This window comes from Dermacentor andersoni, chromosome 2 (assembly GCF_023375885.2).
Source record: "Dermacentor andersoni chromosome 2, qqDerAnde1_hic_scaffold, whole genome shotgun sequence".
NCBI lineage: Eukaryota > Metazoa > Arthropoda > Arachnida > Ixodida > Ixodidae > Dermacentor > Dermacentor andersoni.
Genome location: NC_092815.1, coordinates 79769854 through 79787117, shown reverse-complemented (window position 1 = coordinate 79787117; position 17264 = coordinate 79769854). Strand labels below are relative to the sequence as shown.

At 48.0% G+C, this 17264-nt stretch overlaps 1 protein-coding gene and 1 non-coding gene across 2 annotated transcripts; both read left to right on the top strand.

Annotated features, from left to right (window-relative positions):
* Positions 1-345: 345 nt before the first annotated feature.
* Positions 346-417, top strand: TRNAT-CGU (transfer RNA threonine (anticodon CGU)). Its single transcript has one exon. It is a non-coding gene; the product is annotated as a tRNA-Thr (tRNA).
* Positions 418-5776: 5359 nt separating this feature from the next.
* LOC126541992 (neprilysin-2-like) lies at positions 5777-13628 on the top strand. The gene is made up of 2 exons (XM_050188960.3): positions 5777-6090; positions 11768-13628. The coding sequence occupies exons 1-2, from the start codon at positions 5777-5779 to the stop codon at positions 13626-13628; spliced, it is 2175 nt and encodes a 724-aa protein (XP_050044917.1).
* Positions 13629-17264: the final 3636 nt, after the last annotated feature.

The following is a 17264-nucleotide window of genomic DNA, read 5'->3' as shown; positions in this document are numbered from 1 at the left end:
AAAAAAATTGCCTCTTCACAGCTGCTGACATCGTTTCTCTTTCTTTGCTTCAGTGTGCATACAGCATTACAACACATGAGTGTCAAATAGCAAAGATTCGCAGGGCATTACCAAAACGCACTTGAGCAGATAGTTTGTTTCTTCCGAAATACTGATTTAACCTACCTATATACAGCCTGCTGAACCTTATAAAATAGACGCCTTTGCCGACTCTCGAGGTTCCAATGGATAAACAAAATGCATTGAATGCTTGATCTTATCAATCTGCCGTCCGTACGAAATGATAAAGCAAAAGTAACATAGAAACATGAAAACAGCACAAATAAACAACGGTACGGAACGTCCGCCGCTATAGCTCAGTGGTAGAGCACTGGTCTCGTAAACCAGGGGTCGTGAGTTCGATCCTCACTGGCGGCAGCGAATTTTTTTTATGTGTCCTTATCTTTTTGTGTGGCTTGTTCTGCCAAATGGTATCGGAACGTGTCTCTGGGTGTCTGTTTCCTTCTACCACTTCATTCAGTTAGGCTTAAGCATTCTATCATCAATGAATAATGAGTTGGGCTATCAACATGTCACTGCCATCATCGAGCTCCAATAGTGTTTGGCTAATGCTGCGTTTCACGCTCAGAATGCAGCATATTGAAAACCACGCGACTGCACTTACATGCCGCATTCGACCACGACAAGGCTACATCGACAGGCTCAGTAATAAGGTATGCATTACAGTGAAGTAAATGAAACCAATGATAACGAGAAACCAAAGAAATGACAAGAAGTCGTCTAAATATTGCCCTGTAAATTATGACTTTTTGTTCTTGTTCGCATCTAACTTTGGTCAACGGCTCAGGGGTGCTGCTTGGAGCTTCGATTATCGTTCAGCTAAGCGTTCCAGCTACAGTGAACTCGAATACTTACCTTGCCTTAGATATTTTAAGACCAATGCATCTTTTCCAATAACAATAAGTAGCACAACACGTACGCCTAACGCAACGCGTCCCCTCCTTCCTAATATCGAGGCGCAGTTGACGCATGTCCGGAATTCTAACATGAGCACTCGATTGCGCTGCAATAGCGGAGACAGATCGCACGTAGAAAACGCATACGCCACGCCGACACTGCATGCGTAGGTTTCAGGGTTGCCCTCTAACAAATAAACAAGTTATAAGCGGGTTATGTAATAAGCAGTGCGCATGCGGTGCTCGAATGACCCCAAGGTCACTTGGTCGGCGCGTGGCAAAAGCAAACACAATTTTTACTGTTGATTGGCCTGGGCACATCCCGCGCGGTTTGACAGAGAGGTTCCTTGGTTTTGTAGCGGTGTCACTGCTACAGTTACAGGTATACACCACCGACGACCAGGAGGAAAGCAACGCGTGCGGGCATCGTCTATTGAACGTCCCGTCATCATTGTGGGCCCTCGTGTGCAACGTACTGGGATACGTAATCCCCTTAATCTGATAAGGAGGGTGAACTGAGCAAGTTCGCATTGATTTATGTCGAACATCTAGGGCTAAAATTAGACAAAGACGTCTAAACGTAATTAGCTCCTGCGTCCTATTCCCAATATAGAGAACCACCTTCATGTGCGCGCTGAGTATACTTGAGGGACTAACATGCCTTCATAACAACACGTACCTGGACCACTGACTAAGTCGCCTATGCGTCACACGAACCGACGGAACTTTAATCATTTTGCAGAGACACTGGTCTCAACGAGACACGTTAATTAGGTTTTGTGTCGCGTGTTATGGGGCTTTGTCCGGCGAGGGCTTGAATCAGCATATTACTCTCAGTGCGAGTGTCGAGCACCTGAGCGGCGTCTTCAATGAAATGATGACGAGGCAGGGCGAGCTGCTTGCAGCGAACAAAGCCCTCATAGCACGCAATAATGAGCTTGAGAAGAAAGTCGCGGATCTCGAACAGTATTCTCGAACGAATAATGTCGAGATTAAGGGTGTCCTGTCCACTGATGGAGAGGACTGTGTCGCGATTCTCAAGTTAATGGGCGACATGATTGAATGTCCTGTTTCGCCCTCTGACCTAGACAACCTATATCTCGTGGCTACGAAGTCTGGCGGAAAAAATAAATTTCCCGCTTCTGCTGCCGTGAAAAGAAAAACGAATTCCTGTGCAAAGCGTGGAAGGCGCGCCTAAAAACCAACCAAATTGGTTTTTCAGGCTCAACTCCTCCCCCAGCTCCAGTCTTTGAAAATGACCATTTAACCCCCGACAACAAGAGGTTCTTCGCGAAGGCACTTGCCCTGAAGAAAGACAACAACTGGCAATTCCTTTGGACAGATAATTGCCTCATTAAAGCTCGTAAGACCAGTGACAGCAAAGTATTCCGCATTTCATTTGAGGCAGACCTGCGAATCTTCACCTAACCGTCTTTATTCCTTTCCGTGCGCCTGCGCACCTTAATCTGTCATGTCTTTGATGTCCCCGGAAAGATTTCAGTATCAACTTTCGAGTAATAATCTTTCACTGATCCAGTTTAACGCTCGAAGCCTTAGGAGGAATCATGATAACATTAGTAACTTTATCACCAATCTTGATCACTCTTTCTCGTTTATTTGCCTTTCTGAGACCTGGCCTTCTGACAATGATATTAATTTATACGGTTTTTAATCTTACAATTCTGGATACTGCCATCGTTCGTCTGATAATCATATGAAGGTGCTGCCATTTTCATTGCTCCGCACGTCACTTACACCCGCAGGCATGAGCTTTCAATAAACGTTAGTTCCTGTAAGGCGATTTGGATCGAGGCTGAACAACCTTTTTTTGCGCTTAATCATACAAATTTTATTCTTGGTTTCATCTATCGTTCCCCATCATTTCCTGTCACTGATTTCCTACTTGCTCTTGACGTCATACTTAGCACATTATCGTTCGAAAACAAGAACGCTTTAATCGTTGGCGACATTAACATTAACTTACTCGATACAAATACCAGTGCATATTCAACCTACTCAGACTGCTTTTTCGGATATGGCTACGAGTCGCTTATTAACAGCCATACCAGAAGTGAACTTGAAGCACCAAACTTGAAGCATACGGTATTCCTGGTCCCGCCTTAGCTCTATTAAAACGCTATTTGTTGGATAGGCAATGCGTGGTTTCTGTAGCGGGTGCCCTTTCTCGAACTTAGATAATTAACTTAGGTGTAGCCCAGTCTGTAAAACAAAAATGTAACCGTTTCCTTTTTGTCATGAATAAACTTGATTTAGTTTGATTTGATTTGTCTACTGTCTGCGTCTGCGGCGGGTACAGTGTGCACCATTTAATTTCTTATTATTCCCCTCTGGAGTAGCGCGTGAGGCATGGCACCCAAAAGATAACTCCAGCATTGATTAAGAAGCCTCACTCTCTTTCTATTTCTTTATTTCGGTCATCAGCTTGGCTGGCCGCAGCCATTGCCACTTCGCCTATCTCCATATCGCGCTTTTAATAAATTGACGTTCTTCTATCAATCAAGCAATGAATCATTCGTCTTTTTTCAAGAGATAGTGAAGTGAGGGCCACTCTTAGGAAAGGATCACGTACCACCAAAAACAGCGACAGTGGGTCCGACGTCGCCGACAATGAACAAGCATTGACAAGCGTCGTAGTGGGTACGCGCCATCGAAGAAGGAAATCCAATCCAATCCAATGCAATCCAAGCGTCGTTCGACGACGTCTGTTCCTCCTGCCGCTTTCTTGGGTATTCACGCAGATGTATTTACAGCATAGCCCCGTGGCCCCGCTTTGAGAAACTTACAGGACTGGGTCCTATAAATACACCTCCGCGATCCCAAGAAAGTTGACGGAGGGAAAACAGTCTCCGTAGCTCAATTGGTATAAGGTACCGCACGCATCATGACGAGGTTGCGAGTTCGACAACTACCGGTGGCATAGTTCACGTTTGTGCGACTCTCCATATCAAATCTAAAATAATGAAACAACCTGGCAGGTTTAAGGAGCTTTCTGCGTACAAAAGCAATGGAATACGCGGTAACATTGCGAAATGCGGGTCGTGAAAACTATATCACCGGCATGATGCTTTGGTTTCGATAATCAACAACACTTCGGCCTTCATTTCTTTTTTGCCTTTGTTATAACTGGTCTTTTTTTTAGGAAAAAAAGTATATAAATAGAGTTTTGGAAGTATATACTACAAGTAAGAACAAAAACAAAAAATTTCATTGTAAGACCTGCTGCATGCTCAGTCGATCTGGGCGCATTTAAGTAGGGGAGAGACAGGAAGTATCCCCCTTATTCCTCTGGGGAATCTGCTTGAAGGAGCTGTTGCTTGTCATGCGCATGACCCGGGCGGGTACGAAGCGCCTAATTCCGCGTTGCCTTTGCCTGTAATTTATTCCAGGGGGTATTATTACTTGACCTATTGACCCACTGTGGTGACGGAGATGCACAGGAGGGCAGACCGAGGAGAGAACGTGCCATCGAGGAGAATGGCGCCGGTATGAAGTGCTTGCCATTTGCCCTTAATTGTGTCGCGAACATGTCTCGATGCAAACAGAATTGCAATAAAGAAATACATAATCATTTACAAGGATAAGCTCAAGTGCACCTTTCTTGGACCCAAGTCCCTGGCGAGGCGGTAAAGCAAGAGGCCCGTTAACTTTAGCAGCAGCGCCTGGTCTGACCGTTCCCGCACAACAGGCTGAGGCGAGTGAAACAGCCTTGAGTTTACTCTTGCTCACTGTCTCTTAAATCTTGCGATACTTAATGCGCTCGCTCAATGGCACGTGCGTTCCGCCGATGAGTCATGGGTTCGATTCCCAGCAGCCGCAGTCTGATTCCGGAAGGGACTAAACGCAAAAGCGATCAGATAGTGTGCTTCGGCAGCAAGAAAACCCCAAGTTGTCGAAATTATTAGTCCTTCCCTTCGGCATCTCTCATTACCCACTGCGCACTTACAAGAAACGGGCCTGTCAAAGCCACCAGTGGCTTGAGGGATTTGGCCCGGCACAATCAGCGGACGAGCGTACAATATTTACTTTACGATAGACATATAACAAGATAATGCAGGAGGGTCAATAGTTAGGAAACTTAACACCAACAAGAAGCAAATCATATAGCAATAACCAACAATCGACACCAAGACGGTAAGATGTACATGTTTTAGAAATCATGACCAGCATGTTTTACAAATTTTGAAGCAGCCATGTTACAGTGAACAAATCATGTTTTTCAATGCATTTTTTATGTAATGGAGAATGCCTCACTTGGCAAATCGTTCAGAATTTTCGGCGCATAAACACAACGCCCAGCTTCACCATGTCTTGCTGAGGATCGCGGAACTACAAATCAAACAGTGCTACGAATGCTTCGAGGGGCTGTGTAACATATATTAAAATCACTGAACCAAGAATGCTTTATCACCAGAGTTTGCGTAAACAGACTCCAGAAGCATGGAAGGCCAAGCGCAGACAAGATGTTACCATTTGTGATTGACGGAGTGTTGTAGGCTATGTTTTTTAGTGCGTTTTTTAACAATGAATCAACACGGTTTTGCCATTGGGTGGGGCAGAAAGCAAGAACAGTAATCCTATATCGAAGAGTGCTGTAGACCAAGGCATGCGCAATACTACTACTACTACTACTACTACTACTACTACGAATAATAATAATAATAATAATAATAATAATAATAATAATAATAATAATAATAATAATAATAATAATCGCGCTACACCCCTGCAAGCTCGCACGGGTGCCTACGCACGTGATATGCGTTCGGAACCAAGCAGAAGAAGACGTAGAAGAGCGAGATATGTCTGGCGGCGGCGGTCGCGTTCCTACGGCTCCGTGGGTGGCCCCCACGGCCACATCCATCTTCCCTCCTCGGTCCCAGCCCCTGCGCTGGCGCCTGTGCGTGGTCTGCAGTGCTCTGACCGTGGTCGCGATCGGGATCGGCGCCGCGCTGGCCTTGCAACGAATAATGAGCGACCCCGGGTCGGGCTCACGCGGCTTGCTGGAATTCGGCTGGCGAAACCGGGGGGCCTCGTCGTCGGCGCCGATGCTGCCGCCCGGTCGCCGAGACTCGGCACCGAGCTGCACCGGCGAAAGCTGTCACCGTCTTGCCAGGTGCGTCTACTCGGTCCCTCGTGTGCGGTAGTGTGGGCACTATTACACTGAGAGCACGCTGTTCGTCAACAAAGCCCGCAAAGAACTGGTTGGGAAAGGGAAAAATTGCCATCCACCCGACAGTATATAGCACGAAGCTACGATCAAAACACATACTCTTTTTTTTTCTCATATAGGCAGCGTCGCAGTTGAATAATTCTTGCAGTCCCGTAGATCAAACCCGTGACTTAAGTATAGTCTCCCGGTTAAGCTCGCGTGGCAGAGCGACTGCCCCGTGTTAGCAAATAGCTAGCACCCCCTGCAAGAGGACTCTTTATGCTGCGTTGCAGCAAGGCTTTGAGTAGTTAGGCACACCCGTAGGCAGACAACTCTGTCTGGTTGTTCGGAGAGGGACAGACGTTCGGAGATGCCGTGTGCCCACTTGTGCGGTAACTGTTTTGCCTGCGTAGTCTTTACTATGTTTTGTACTGAGTACAGAACATTCCTGCACTACTCCAAAACCTGCACATGGCTGCGTACGGACCAAGACAACACCCGCAAAGTGTTTGTCCCGCCATCAATTTCGAAGCTCTCTTTCTCTCTCTTTCTCTCTCTCTCTATCTGAAAACTATTTTTGATTTCCTTTCTCGCTCGGTACCTAAATGGCTCGAAACCTTTAAACCGAAGCATTATACAGAAATCGCTCTGCGAGGTCACGCAAGGTTATCATTAATGTTTTGTTTCACGCTAAAAAACGTAATTTCCCGCTTACAAATACTGGAAAATAATGTTAAACACTTAAACTAGACCTTATAGTGCCTAGTTTATAATATCCAAAAGCACGAGTGCAATGTCAAGTAGTAAATGTTGAAATTTAAAAGGGAACACAACTTTTTTGTTTTCTTTTGTGAGGAGTGCGAAGTGATTATAGATAACTTAGTTGTTTGAACATGACCAATCTGTATTGTATATGTAGGAAGGGTTCATTTAAGGTCAGTCACGTGATCATACGATAATTTGCGTATCCAGGGTCCTCCGGCAACGAAGGTCACATATACCGCAAACAAATTCCGAAGCTCCGCCCACATCACTCGCTATAGAGGCTCAGCCACAGCGCAACTAGCGCACACATGTCGCGGAGGCGCGCGTTCATTGGTGCAATGTTTGGACACCGGGCACTGCTCGCTACTCTCCACAGCTGCTGCTGCTTTCGCGAGGACTACAGACATGCTTCGACCAATGAAGATGGCCAGTGTTACTACTTTATGCGTCAGACCAGCCAGAGATGGGCAGCGGTACCCAATCTAAGGAAAGAAGAGAAGCAAGAACGTTTAGCTCGGCAACACGCAAATAACGAGCCAGTACACAATGCTTCGCACCACGATCATTACCGTTGCGGCTCTTCTCAGCCGTATTTTTTTTTGAGTTAGACATGAGCGCAACATCGTCGGCTGTATTGCTGTCAAGTTGTTTATTCAGCGTGCAACGTGTTTCGTACTTACGTACCCAAGACCTCGCAGTCCCTCAGTGAGGTTGACAAGGGAAGTTCGATATTATGCGACGACCATAATATAATGTTCATGGTTGGTGCGCATTTGTCACGTTCTTTTGCAACGTGCGTCTCTAGGGCCAGACGTATTGCAGTAAGAGTTTGGCTAGATTTCATGTTCGATTTCTCTGTTCAAATACATCTCAAATGTAGACATCTCTTGCAGAGAACTGCACTGCTGATTCCAGTGAAATTTAAGTGTGATTGAAATGAGAAATGCATTTGAAATAGAAAATCTGTCAATGGCATTCGAGTAATATTTTTATTGCGATAGTGACTCTACGCACAACCCAGGCGAGGTTTCGGCGTCACCGGCACCGTCATGTTCTTTCTAAAGTAAAAGCGCTATAGGCTCCCATCACTCCCCACGCACGGTACGCTGTGGGTGCGAGGAGAAGCGTGCGAGAGTAACCTTCGATAATCACGTTTGAAACCAATTCGTTGCACACGTCGCACGCCACCGCACGGAAACATTTACGGAATTCGCCTCAAAGAGCTCTGCCGTAAAAAGCTGCAGCCCTGGAAGTCATGCGTAGGCTGTACGTATGAAATGACCTGCGCAAACGAAGCACGTCCGACATGAAGTATACGACTGCACAATTTTTAAATAGTTCCAGCAATAAAACTAAACTAAAAAAGTGTACGCTATGATTGAATTTTATTCCAATCTCACTTGCTGTTTGATACTGCAATACTCTGAAGCGATTAATGTTACCACATATAAAGCAAGGCAAGTGTATCACTGAGGATGCTTAAGATGAGGTTTAGGAGCCGAAGCACTGACTGCCTTTTTGTTATTATATATGTTCTCTCTATCTTGTATCGAAGATGGTATTTGCAAAGAGTGCGTTACAAATGTTGGATGGTTGTATAATGTATATGATTGCTGCGATTGAAATGCGTAAGCAAAAATAACTAATTTGTAAAGTGTCTGCAACATACTTATGTGCCTGATTATTTCTATATGCGATTGTATTATGTTGTTGATGAAACGTCGGAAAGAATTAAGCATCAGGTAATTCCGCCATATCTAATAGTTAGAGCTTTGGGCTTCCATGCTCGTGGACCAGGGTTTAAAGGCATCCATCGCACACTTTAATTTATTTCTAGCAACAACTAGTGACAGCTAGTGCCCCAAGTTGGTCATAAACTGGCAGAAACATAAAAACCGCAACGTGGGTAGAAGAGCCAAAGAAAGCTATTGCTTTAGAAGAAAAGCTGTTGTGACCTAATGGTTAGAGCATTGGGCTGCTGTATTCTAAGGAAGAGGTTCGATTCTACTGATGGTCATGCCTTTCTGGTTACTACAAAAGTGAGAAATGAGGCCGAGACGGGAATATACTTACCCACCTACATACTGCAATGCGCCTAGAATGAGGAGGATTGCTTCGCATTAAAAAAAGCCACATGTTTTCTGTGAATCATCATTATTCTGTGCCCGTTTTAAGTTCAGACAGCTTAAATTCAATTGTACCACAGAAACTAAATATAGAAGAGCTAGCAATAATGTCATGGACACTTGATATCATCAGCAACAGCCTATATTATGTCCACTGCAGGACGAAGGCCTCTCGCTGTGATCTCCAATTACCCCTATCCTGTGCCAACCGATTCCAACTAGCGCCCACGAATTTCCTAATTTCATCGCCCCACCTAGTCTTCTGCCGGGCTCGACTGCGCTTCCCTTCTCTTGGTACCAATTCTGTAACCATAATGGTCCAGCGGTTATCTAACCTGCGCACTACATGACCTGTCCAGCGCCATTTTTTTCTCTTAATGTCAATTAGAATATCGGCTATACCCGTGATTGGAAGAAGTATTCAAGCTATTAAACTGGGAAGGCTTAGGAGTAAGCATCGACAGCTAATACCTCAGCAGCCTTCGGTTTGCAGATGACATTGTTCTATTCAGCAACCCTGCAGACGAGTTGCAACAAATGATTGAGGACCTTAACAGAGAGAGTGTAAGAGTGGGGATGAAGATTAATATCCGGAAGACCAAGATAATGATCAATAGCCGGGCAAGGGAGGAATAGTTGCGGATCGACATTCAGCCTCTAGAATCTGTGAAGGAATACGTTTACCTAGGCCAATTAATCACAGGAAACCCTGGTCATGAGGCATAAATTCACAGAAGAATAAATATGGGTTGGACAGAAAGAGAGCGGTTTGGATCAGAGAGCAAACGGAACTCTTGGTATAGCCCACACTATTGCCGGGGTACCTGTTCAAGTTTTAAAGGGCCCCTCACTAGGCCTGGCCACTTATAGCTGACAAGTGTCCTAAAAATTTAGCTAATAACCGCGGCAAAAGTGTCGATCTCATCTGGATACCCGCTCACACACTACCAGACGGTAGCAATGAGGCGGCGCATCGCATGGCTCGAGAACTTACGGACCGAGCCTCGGTTAGCCCCGCCTCACCAACTACCGATGAGTGGGAGTGTGAAGGTCGAATGACCAGATTTCACGAAATTACACAACACCATAGACTGCAGAGGCGTACATTCCCACCACCGCACCCAAAATTAAGCAAAAGCCAGTCTGTAAAATATAGTCCAGCTATTATGCACCTAATACACCCAGATTTATACACGACGGACAAGTGCAGACATTGCAACTCTAGAGCCACCCTGGAGCATATGCTATGGGAATGTACGGCTGTAATGCAGGATAACGGTGATGCAGCTTCAAATAGCGGCAGCCTCCGCGCGCGCTGGGAGTCTGCGTTGCTCACCTCGGACCTGCAGCACCAACTCTGGGCCGTCCAGAGAGCCGAGGAAGCCGCCAAGGGCGAGCAATCCTTGGCGCGAAACCTAGGCGGTGTCCAGGACCACCCCACCAATTCGCATGCCACGGAATAAAGTTATTTGAATGAATGAATGAAGTGCAGAGCATACATTGCGTGATAACGATCCTGTCTGCCAAGTATTACATCGCTACGCGCCGCGGAAGTTCTGAAATTTCAAATCTAACGCCGTTTTTCCTTCTCCTCGTGGCCGCCGCGTTCCAAACCGGAGGATGACGTCGCGTCCCTGCGCTTACGTACTCGAGTCCGCAGTGGGACGTCGCTCGTGGTGGCACATGACTTCAAGAATTATTCAAGGCACCATCTGTTATTTGTGGGGTCTGTTGCTTGAATTGACAAATTGAAGTTTAGAGAAATAAGAAAACAAACGGAATCTCTGTTTTTTTTTTTTTTTTGCTTTACCTCGCACCGAAGCAAGAGCGACGTACTTACGCTTCGTCTGCTTGTTCCCATGACCGTGCGGCCACATGCGTAGGTACCGAAACTATGCCATTTTCTACCGTGCTGCAGCGCGTGATCATGCTTACGATCCGCTTGGTCTGCCTCAGTATTCGTGTAGCTCTGAATTATACCGCTAATTATGTTTCCTTGCGCATAGCGCGCAAAATCGTGCACTGCGCGAACGAGACAGCAGCTCGCGCGCGACGCCGTCAGCGGAAATGCGTAGCGTCGAAAAAAAGAAAGCGAGGAGAAAAAGAAAGCGAAGGTGGGGCCCGTGACGTATGTGTCCCATGATCCTCGAGGTCCGGCATGGGAAAACGCAGGAACGGAATTTCGCTTGCGAATGCTAGACGGGGCGAGTGGAGAGAATCTCGCGATACAGTGGAGCCCGCCTGCTGAAATCATGGGTTAGTGGCACTGATATATTTATATCTCGGCTATCAGTAAGCCCACTTGAAGAAAGTTTGCGGCAGAACGCTCCCTAGAGAGCACGTAACAACTTCCAGCGTATAACCAAAATTTGCTATGGGGCTGGGTGAGGGGCCCTTTAAAAGCACTCAGAAACTGTGATATAACTTAGTACGTTTGTTTTTGCCTTTGCTTTGACTCACTAATGCATGCAAACTCGTGAGATCGGATAGCGACGGGTTTGGTGTACGTAAGCATAGCACCTGTGATGGTAATTCAGTCGAGCATAGCTATCTTGCTCTCTTCTAGCATTTTATTTTCTCCGATGAACCATGCTATGACTTCTGGTACAAAGAAAAAAAAAACTGCGCAACAGTAATCAAACAAACACATGCTTTCGCTACTGAATCTACAACTTGTGATCGCGTTGTTTGATCACTACATTCATATGACGTACGGACTTGGCAACATTATATGTGTTTTTTTTACGCAGGTACATCTCAGAGTCTCTCCAAGATGGCGACCCCTGTGACAACTTTTACGAGTATGTCTGCTCGAACTGGAGCGCCACCTACCAACTACAGGGCGAGGCCATGTACTCCGAGGCTGTCATGAGCACCCGCGAATTGGAAGACCAGCTGACAGCTATGCTTGCGGCCGGCACTGAAGACACGAGTAGCCGCGCCATGTTCGACCTGTACAATGCCTGCCTGAACATAACTTCCTCTGGTTCAGAAACGCTCGCCTTCCAAGAGGTCCTCGACAGCGTCGGCCTTAACGGATTTCCCTATGCCTGGAGCCTCGCCAGTTCAGCTGCTGTTGCCGGCAGGCTTCTGCGAGTCACCGGCGTCTCACCGTTCGTACACATAAGCCTGACGGACAAAGGAATCAAGCTATACGGGGCACCTACACTATTCCCAGATTTCGTTTACGTGGCCAACGCGCATCGCGGTTGGTACATAGACGCGGCGCGTCGTATTGCCCGCATGTCTATGCCAGAGCTCTTCGATTTTGAGCAGGAACTCGTGGCACTACTCAGCGCGCCTGTCGAAGAATACTCGACGGTGACTGTCAAAGAGCTCGAGTCAACCGCGGAGTGGAATTGGGCGGAGTTTTTGACGAACGCCATGTTCGGCATCCGTACAATTACAACCGCTACGAAGGTGACATACGAGCCCAAGCGCCTCGGGGTTGGTCTGCTCGGGCTCGTGTCCTCCGCGAAGCCAGCGCTGGTGCTCAACTATCTGGCGTTTAGACTGGCGCTCGCGTATGCACCGATGCTGCCGGGCAAACGCTTCCGGAAATTGAACGACGTGTCAGTCGCGCAGACGGTCGGCTGGGAGGACGGCTGGAGCGAGCGTCGCAGCCACGTCTGCACCGTTATAGCAGCTCGAGCCGAACCGGGACTCGCGGCTTACCTGCTGGTCACCCAGTCGAAACATGAAGAGAACGAGCCTGTGCTCAGAAGCATGGCGGAACACGCCAAGAGGGACGTTCTCGAATTCCTCGGCGAGATGTCCTGGGTGACGACGTCGTTCCTGGCCAAGCTAGAGCACCGCGTCAAGATGCTCAAGACGGCATTCTTCACGCCGGCCGAGTGGAGGAAGTTCGCGTTCCGCGCGATCCAGTGCCGTCCGTTTAGCTGCGCTTCAGCTGGCCGTCGGGCGGTCGACGTTTTCCGGAAAATTGTGGCGCAGCGCCAGCGTCGGCGCCTGGCGGCCAGCAGGCGGCCGTTTCCCGACTATCCACTCGACCTGTTCGAGACCGAAAGTCGCGTGCTCGACGACGGCACGCTGTTTGTGCCTCTTGGGGCCGTGCGCGGTGTTTATCACCAGGAAGCCTTCTGGGAGTATCACCTTCCGCGCGTGCTCCTCCAGATGAGCGCCGCTCTGCTGGACGTGTTTCGCGACGTGTCGTTCCAGCTGCGCTCCAACTACACGGACTTGCACGACCGCTTTGCAGCCACCGAGTCGTGCTTGCACGAGGCGCGGCTGTCTATGAGTGAGACCACGTCGGTGCCCTTCACGTCGAATGGCACGGCTCGGGAAGACGTGCGAGACCTGCTCGCTGTTGCAGCAGCATTTCGCGCATATAGCCGGCTCATCGGTAACGGCGGAGAAGGCACGTTGCCCGGCTTACCGTTCAGTAATGACCAGCTGTTCTTTGTGCATTTTGCACTGAGTCGCTGCGAGAGGTACGACACCGCCTACGAAGACCAGCTACTGCGACATGGACGCCGCGCGCACGCTGCCTACCGGGTCAACGGACCTCTGCGTCACTCGGTCAGCTTCAGTAGGGCCTTCCAGTGTCGCCGCGGCTCATACATGAACCCGCGGCGCAAGTGTGTCTTCTGAAACGTTGTGCGAAGGTCCGATATAGGTGTCGACGTATGGTGTTGCTGTGATTTGTCTTATGTCTTATTTGTCGTATGTCTCATCAATGACAATAAAACGATAGGTTCAGAGGTATTCTTTCTGAACACAAATTGCATTTCTTCTTTACCTTTGCAGCAGGTCGAAATGACCCCCCTCCCCAACACAAACACACACATGGAGACCTATGCCATCCGAGCCGGCCAGCCAGCGATCAGGTTAGCTTAATTGTCAGCCAGGCAGACAGAAGGAGTGTGAAAAGTTAATATTCCCACCATCTTAAACCGCTTTGCATGGAAATGATTTTGATTCGTCTGGCCATGTATCAGATTTTCAATGACTCGTTGAAAGCACGACCATGTGCATGATGTGACTACGATAACGTATGATTACACGATAATATACGCTATGAATAAATCATACAATAATGTCAATACGCGTTCGCTATAACTTGTACTTCTTCAGAGCCACAACGGCTGGTGATTAGCAGTTTTAGAAGTCGGACCAAATCATTTTGCACAGGTCACGTGGTTAACCGTGAACCATGTAGAACCGCGGACCCAGGTAACAGAAGGTGTAAGGGCCACTCCAGCTTGTAGTTTTCGAAGAGGCCTCCTCTACACGAGAAAGATTACGGTGAACGTAGCCCACACAGATGGCTTCTGTGCGACGTAAATTGCACAATTCACAAGACGCGAACCGTCTCTTGCGTGATGCCGAGGATGTATGGGCACTAGGTACAGAAATGACGTAACCAAACATGCAACTCCCATTTGTTAATGCGCATTACAATACTTGCATGCTTAACTTATGATACAGCTAGCGGGAGTTCTACTGCCTAATCTTAAAAAAAATTATGGGGTTTTACGTGCCAAAACCACGTTCTGATTGAGGCACGCCGTAGTGGAGGACTCCGGAAATTTCGACCACTTGGGGTTCTTTAACGTGCACGTAAATCTAAGTACCACGGATGTTTTCGCATTTCGCCCCTATCGAAATGGGGCCGCCGTGGCCGGGATTCGATCCCGCGACCTCGTGCTCAGCAGCCTAACACCATAGCCACTGAGCAACCACAGCGGGTTACTGTCTAATCTTGGATCGTGCTCTCTCCCTATAGACCTGCCTTGGTCAAAGGTGGTGGCCCGAACTTGCCTTCCTCCGTCTTTCTTACTGAGTCTCTTCACTTCATTTCTCGAATCTATGTATCGACTGCGGGGCAACATATCTCAGCTACCGCCAAATTTCTGCAAAAAATTGCACACTTGTAAGCTTTATAACTCCTGATGAACACAAGTTCGGGTTTGATGAACTATACCTACTGCGGCTGGGTAAACTTAAACGCGACCACTTGCGCTAGGATCGACAAACTTAATGCCGAGCTACGCCTCTCTGAACACCGAGCGAGGCGCTATATGTAGCTCCGATTGCGTCATGCTTGGCTCAACATCGGCGCTATCTGTGCACACGACTGATTCCTGATCGAGTAATGGCGTCTTTCCTCTACACTAAGATACAAAAGTATGGCGCAGGGCTAGTACAGCTGCAAATATATAAACGATAACAGAATTACTTGTTTTCGTTACATGCGATTTTAGCAAGCGATCCCCTGTGCTGAACAAGCTGAAAGTCGTTTCATGTAGAAAAAATAAATAAAATACTGCGGCTTATTGTTTAAGGTAGTTAAAATAAGGTACTATACCATGCCTAAAAGCCCCTCCTGAGAAACTTTACGGACGTAAATTGCTGTCCGGCTCCTCTGCTCAGTTGATACGTATCAGTGAAGCTCGATACCGGTCATAATTGGTTTCCAGAATTTTTTAAAGCATGTTACACAAAGTGAAACCTGAGCCAACTTTGGCCGATGATACAGGAATCAATCAAATGTGTCTCGTGCAGGTAGCACCTTATAAGTTCATGGATCACCTGACCACATCAGAACACAGTCACACATCTCGATGCTGGCATTGTCATGTCAGCACTTCGAAAACTGGCAAAGATTTGTGATACATATAGAAGCGCAATATGCAGAAAAGAAGCGTTCGCTACGAAACACGCGATCATGTTTACAGAGCATGCGTCAGGAGTGGCATTTCTCGTGCGGCCCTTACAGTTGAGGGAAAGAAAAAACGGAAGACACTCTGTCGAGACTAAAGTGTGAAACGGCGGAAGCCTGACACCATTGCCAATGGCGATTTGTTGTGCCAGAAACACCACGGAGGCACACAACTCGTACCCTGTTATGTGAATGTTTGTTTATTAAATGCCTGCAACGTCGTGCTGGACGAAGTGTCTGTTAAAGTAGTTTCTGGCCGCCTGGAACTGTTGAAGAGCCGTTTGTGGATCAGGAGGAGCTTCCATGGCGGTGTCGGGGTGTAGTTGGCCATCTTCATCATCCACTTCGCTCGATTGACTTGTACTTGCTTGGCTTGCCGCGGCAAGATGGCGGTCACGATGCTTCCGAGCTTCATTTGCTTTGGTACCCAGAGATGCAGCGAGTCACTTCAAATGCATTGCCTCTCTTGCGTTGGCCCGTCGCGTCCCTGGACTCTGCTGTGTCGGACGCGCCTCGCCACCCTGATGCATGCGACATATACGCTCAGCCTCTCTTGAGCGCCGCTTGCGTTCAGCGGCTGCCGCACGTCGCGTGTTGGGAGATACTGGTTTGGCGAGACGAGGCATCCTTCCCGCAAAATACCGCAAAGTAAACTGCCGCCACCACCACCTCCACACCACACCCAGACGGTCGCCACGCGCGCCTCGCGACAGTGACGTCAGGCCACACAGCACCCAATCGGGAGACCACCTCAAGCGCCTGACGACAGTGACTTCAGGGCGCACCGTGGAACACACGGCCGCCATGCGTGCCGATGTGATGAGCCATCCCGCCCGGCGCCGAACCACCCCGACACCCGCACTTGACGACAGTGACGTCACGCACGCGAGCCAATCAGGAGGCGCACACCTGTGCCTATCAACAGTGACGTCCCGACACAGAGACCAATCAGGAGGCCGGAAAGCTGTGACAGTTTCTGCTAACGGCAGATGACCTTCACAATGAGCCATTAAACGCTTCCACCTTAATACATCAAGTACACCTGTCAATCTTTCACTGATCGTGCTGCCAGTAGGGACTGAATGTCAAGAATGACTTTTGCAGCTCCATGACCACACATTTCAAGGAATGTGGCTGTTTTCTGAATGTAGATCTATCGCACCAAGCGAAAACGTGAAGCCTGTGTAGGTATGCTCTATGTGCCACTTTCATAGAAGGAAGTCCGCTTTGTAGATACCTCTACGCCGTTTATCTTTATTTTAGTTAGTTTCTTTTAGTTAACGAGCGAGCAGCAGACACCATATAGGCGGATTCAGAGAGCCATGCTCGCACCTCCGAGTACTAAACCGCATGTACCCGAAAAGTACGGGCAGGAGTGGCCCGTGTGTTAGGAGCCAGGAACATTCCAACACATAATAGGAGAATTCAGGTTTAGCCAAGAACACCCACTATTGCTCACCAACTCCAACCCCAACATGAGCCGCCACCCCATCCCACCCCTTAGAGAGCGATGAAAGATCTTGCTGTCCAGCCCCGCCCTGGAAGACTAGCTGCCGCTCGTAAAC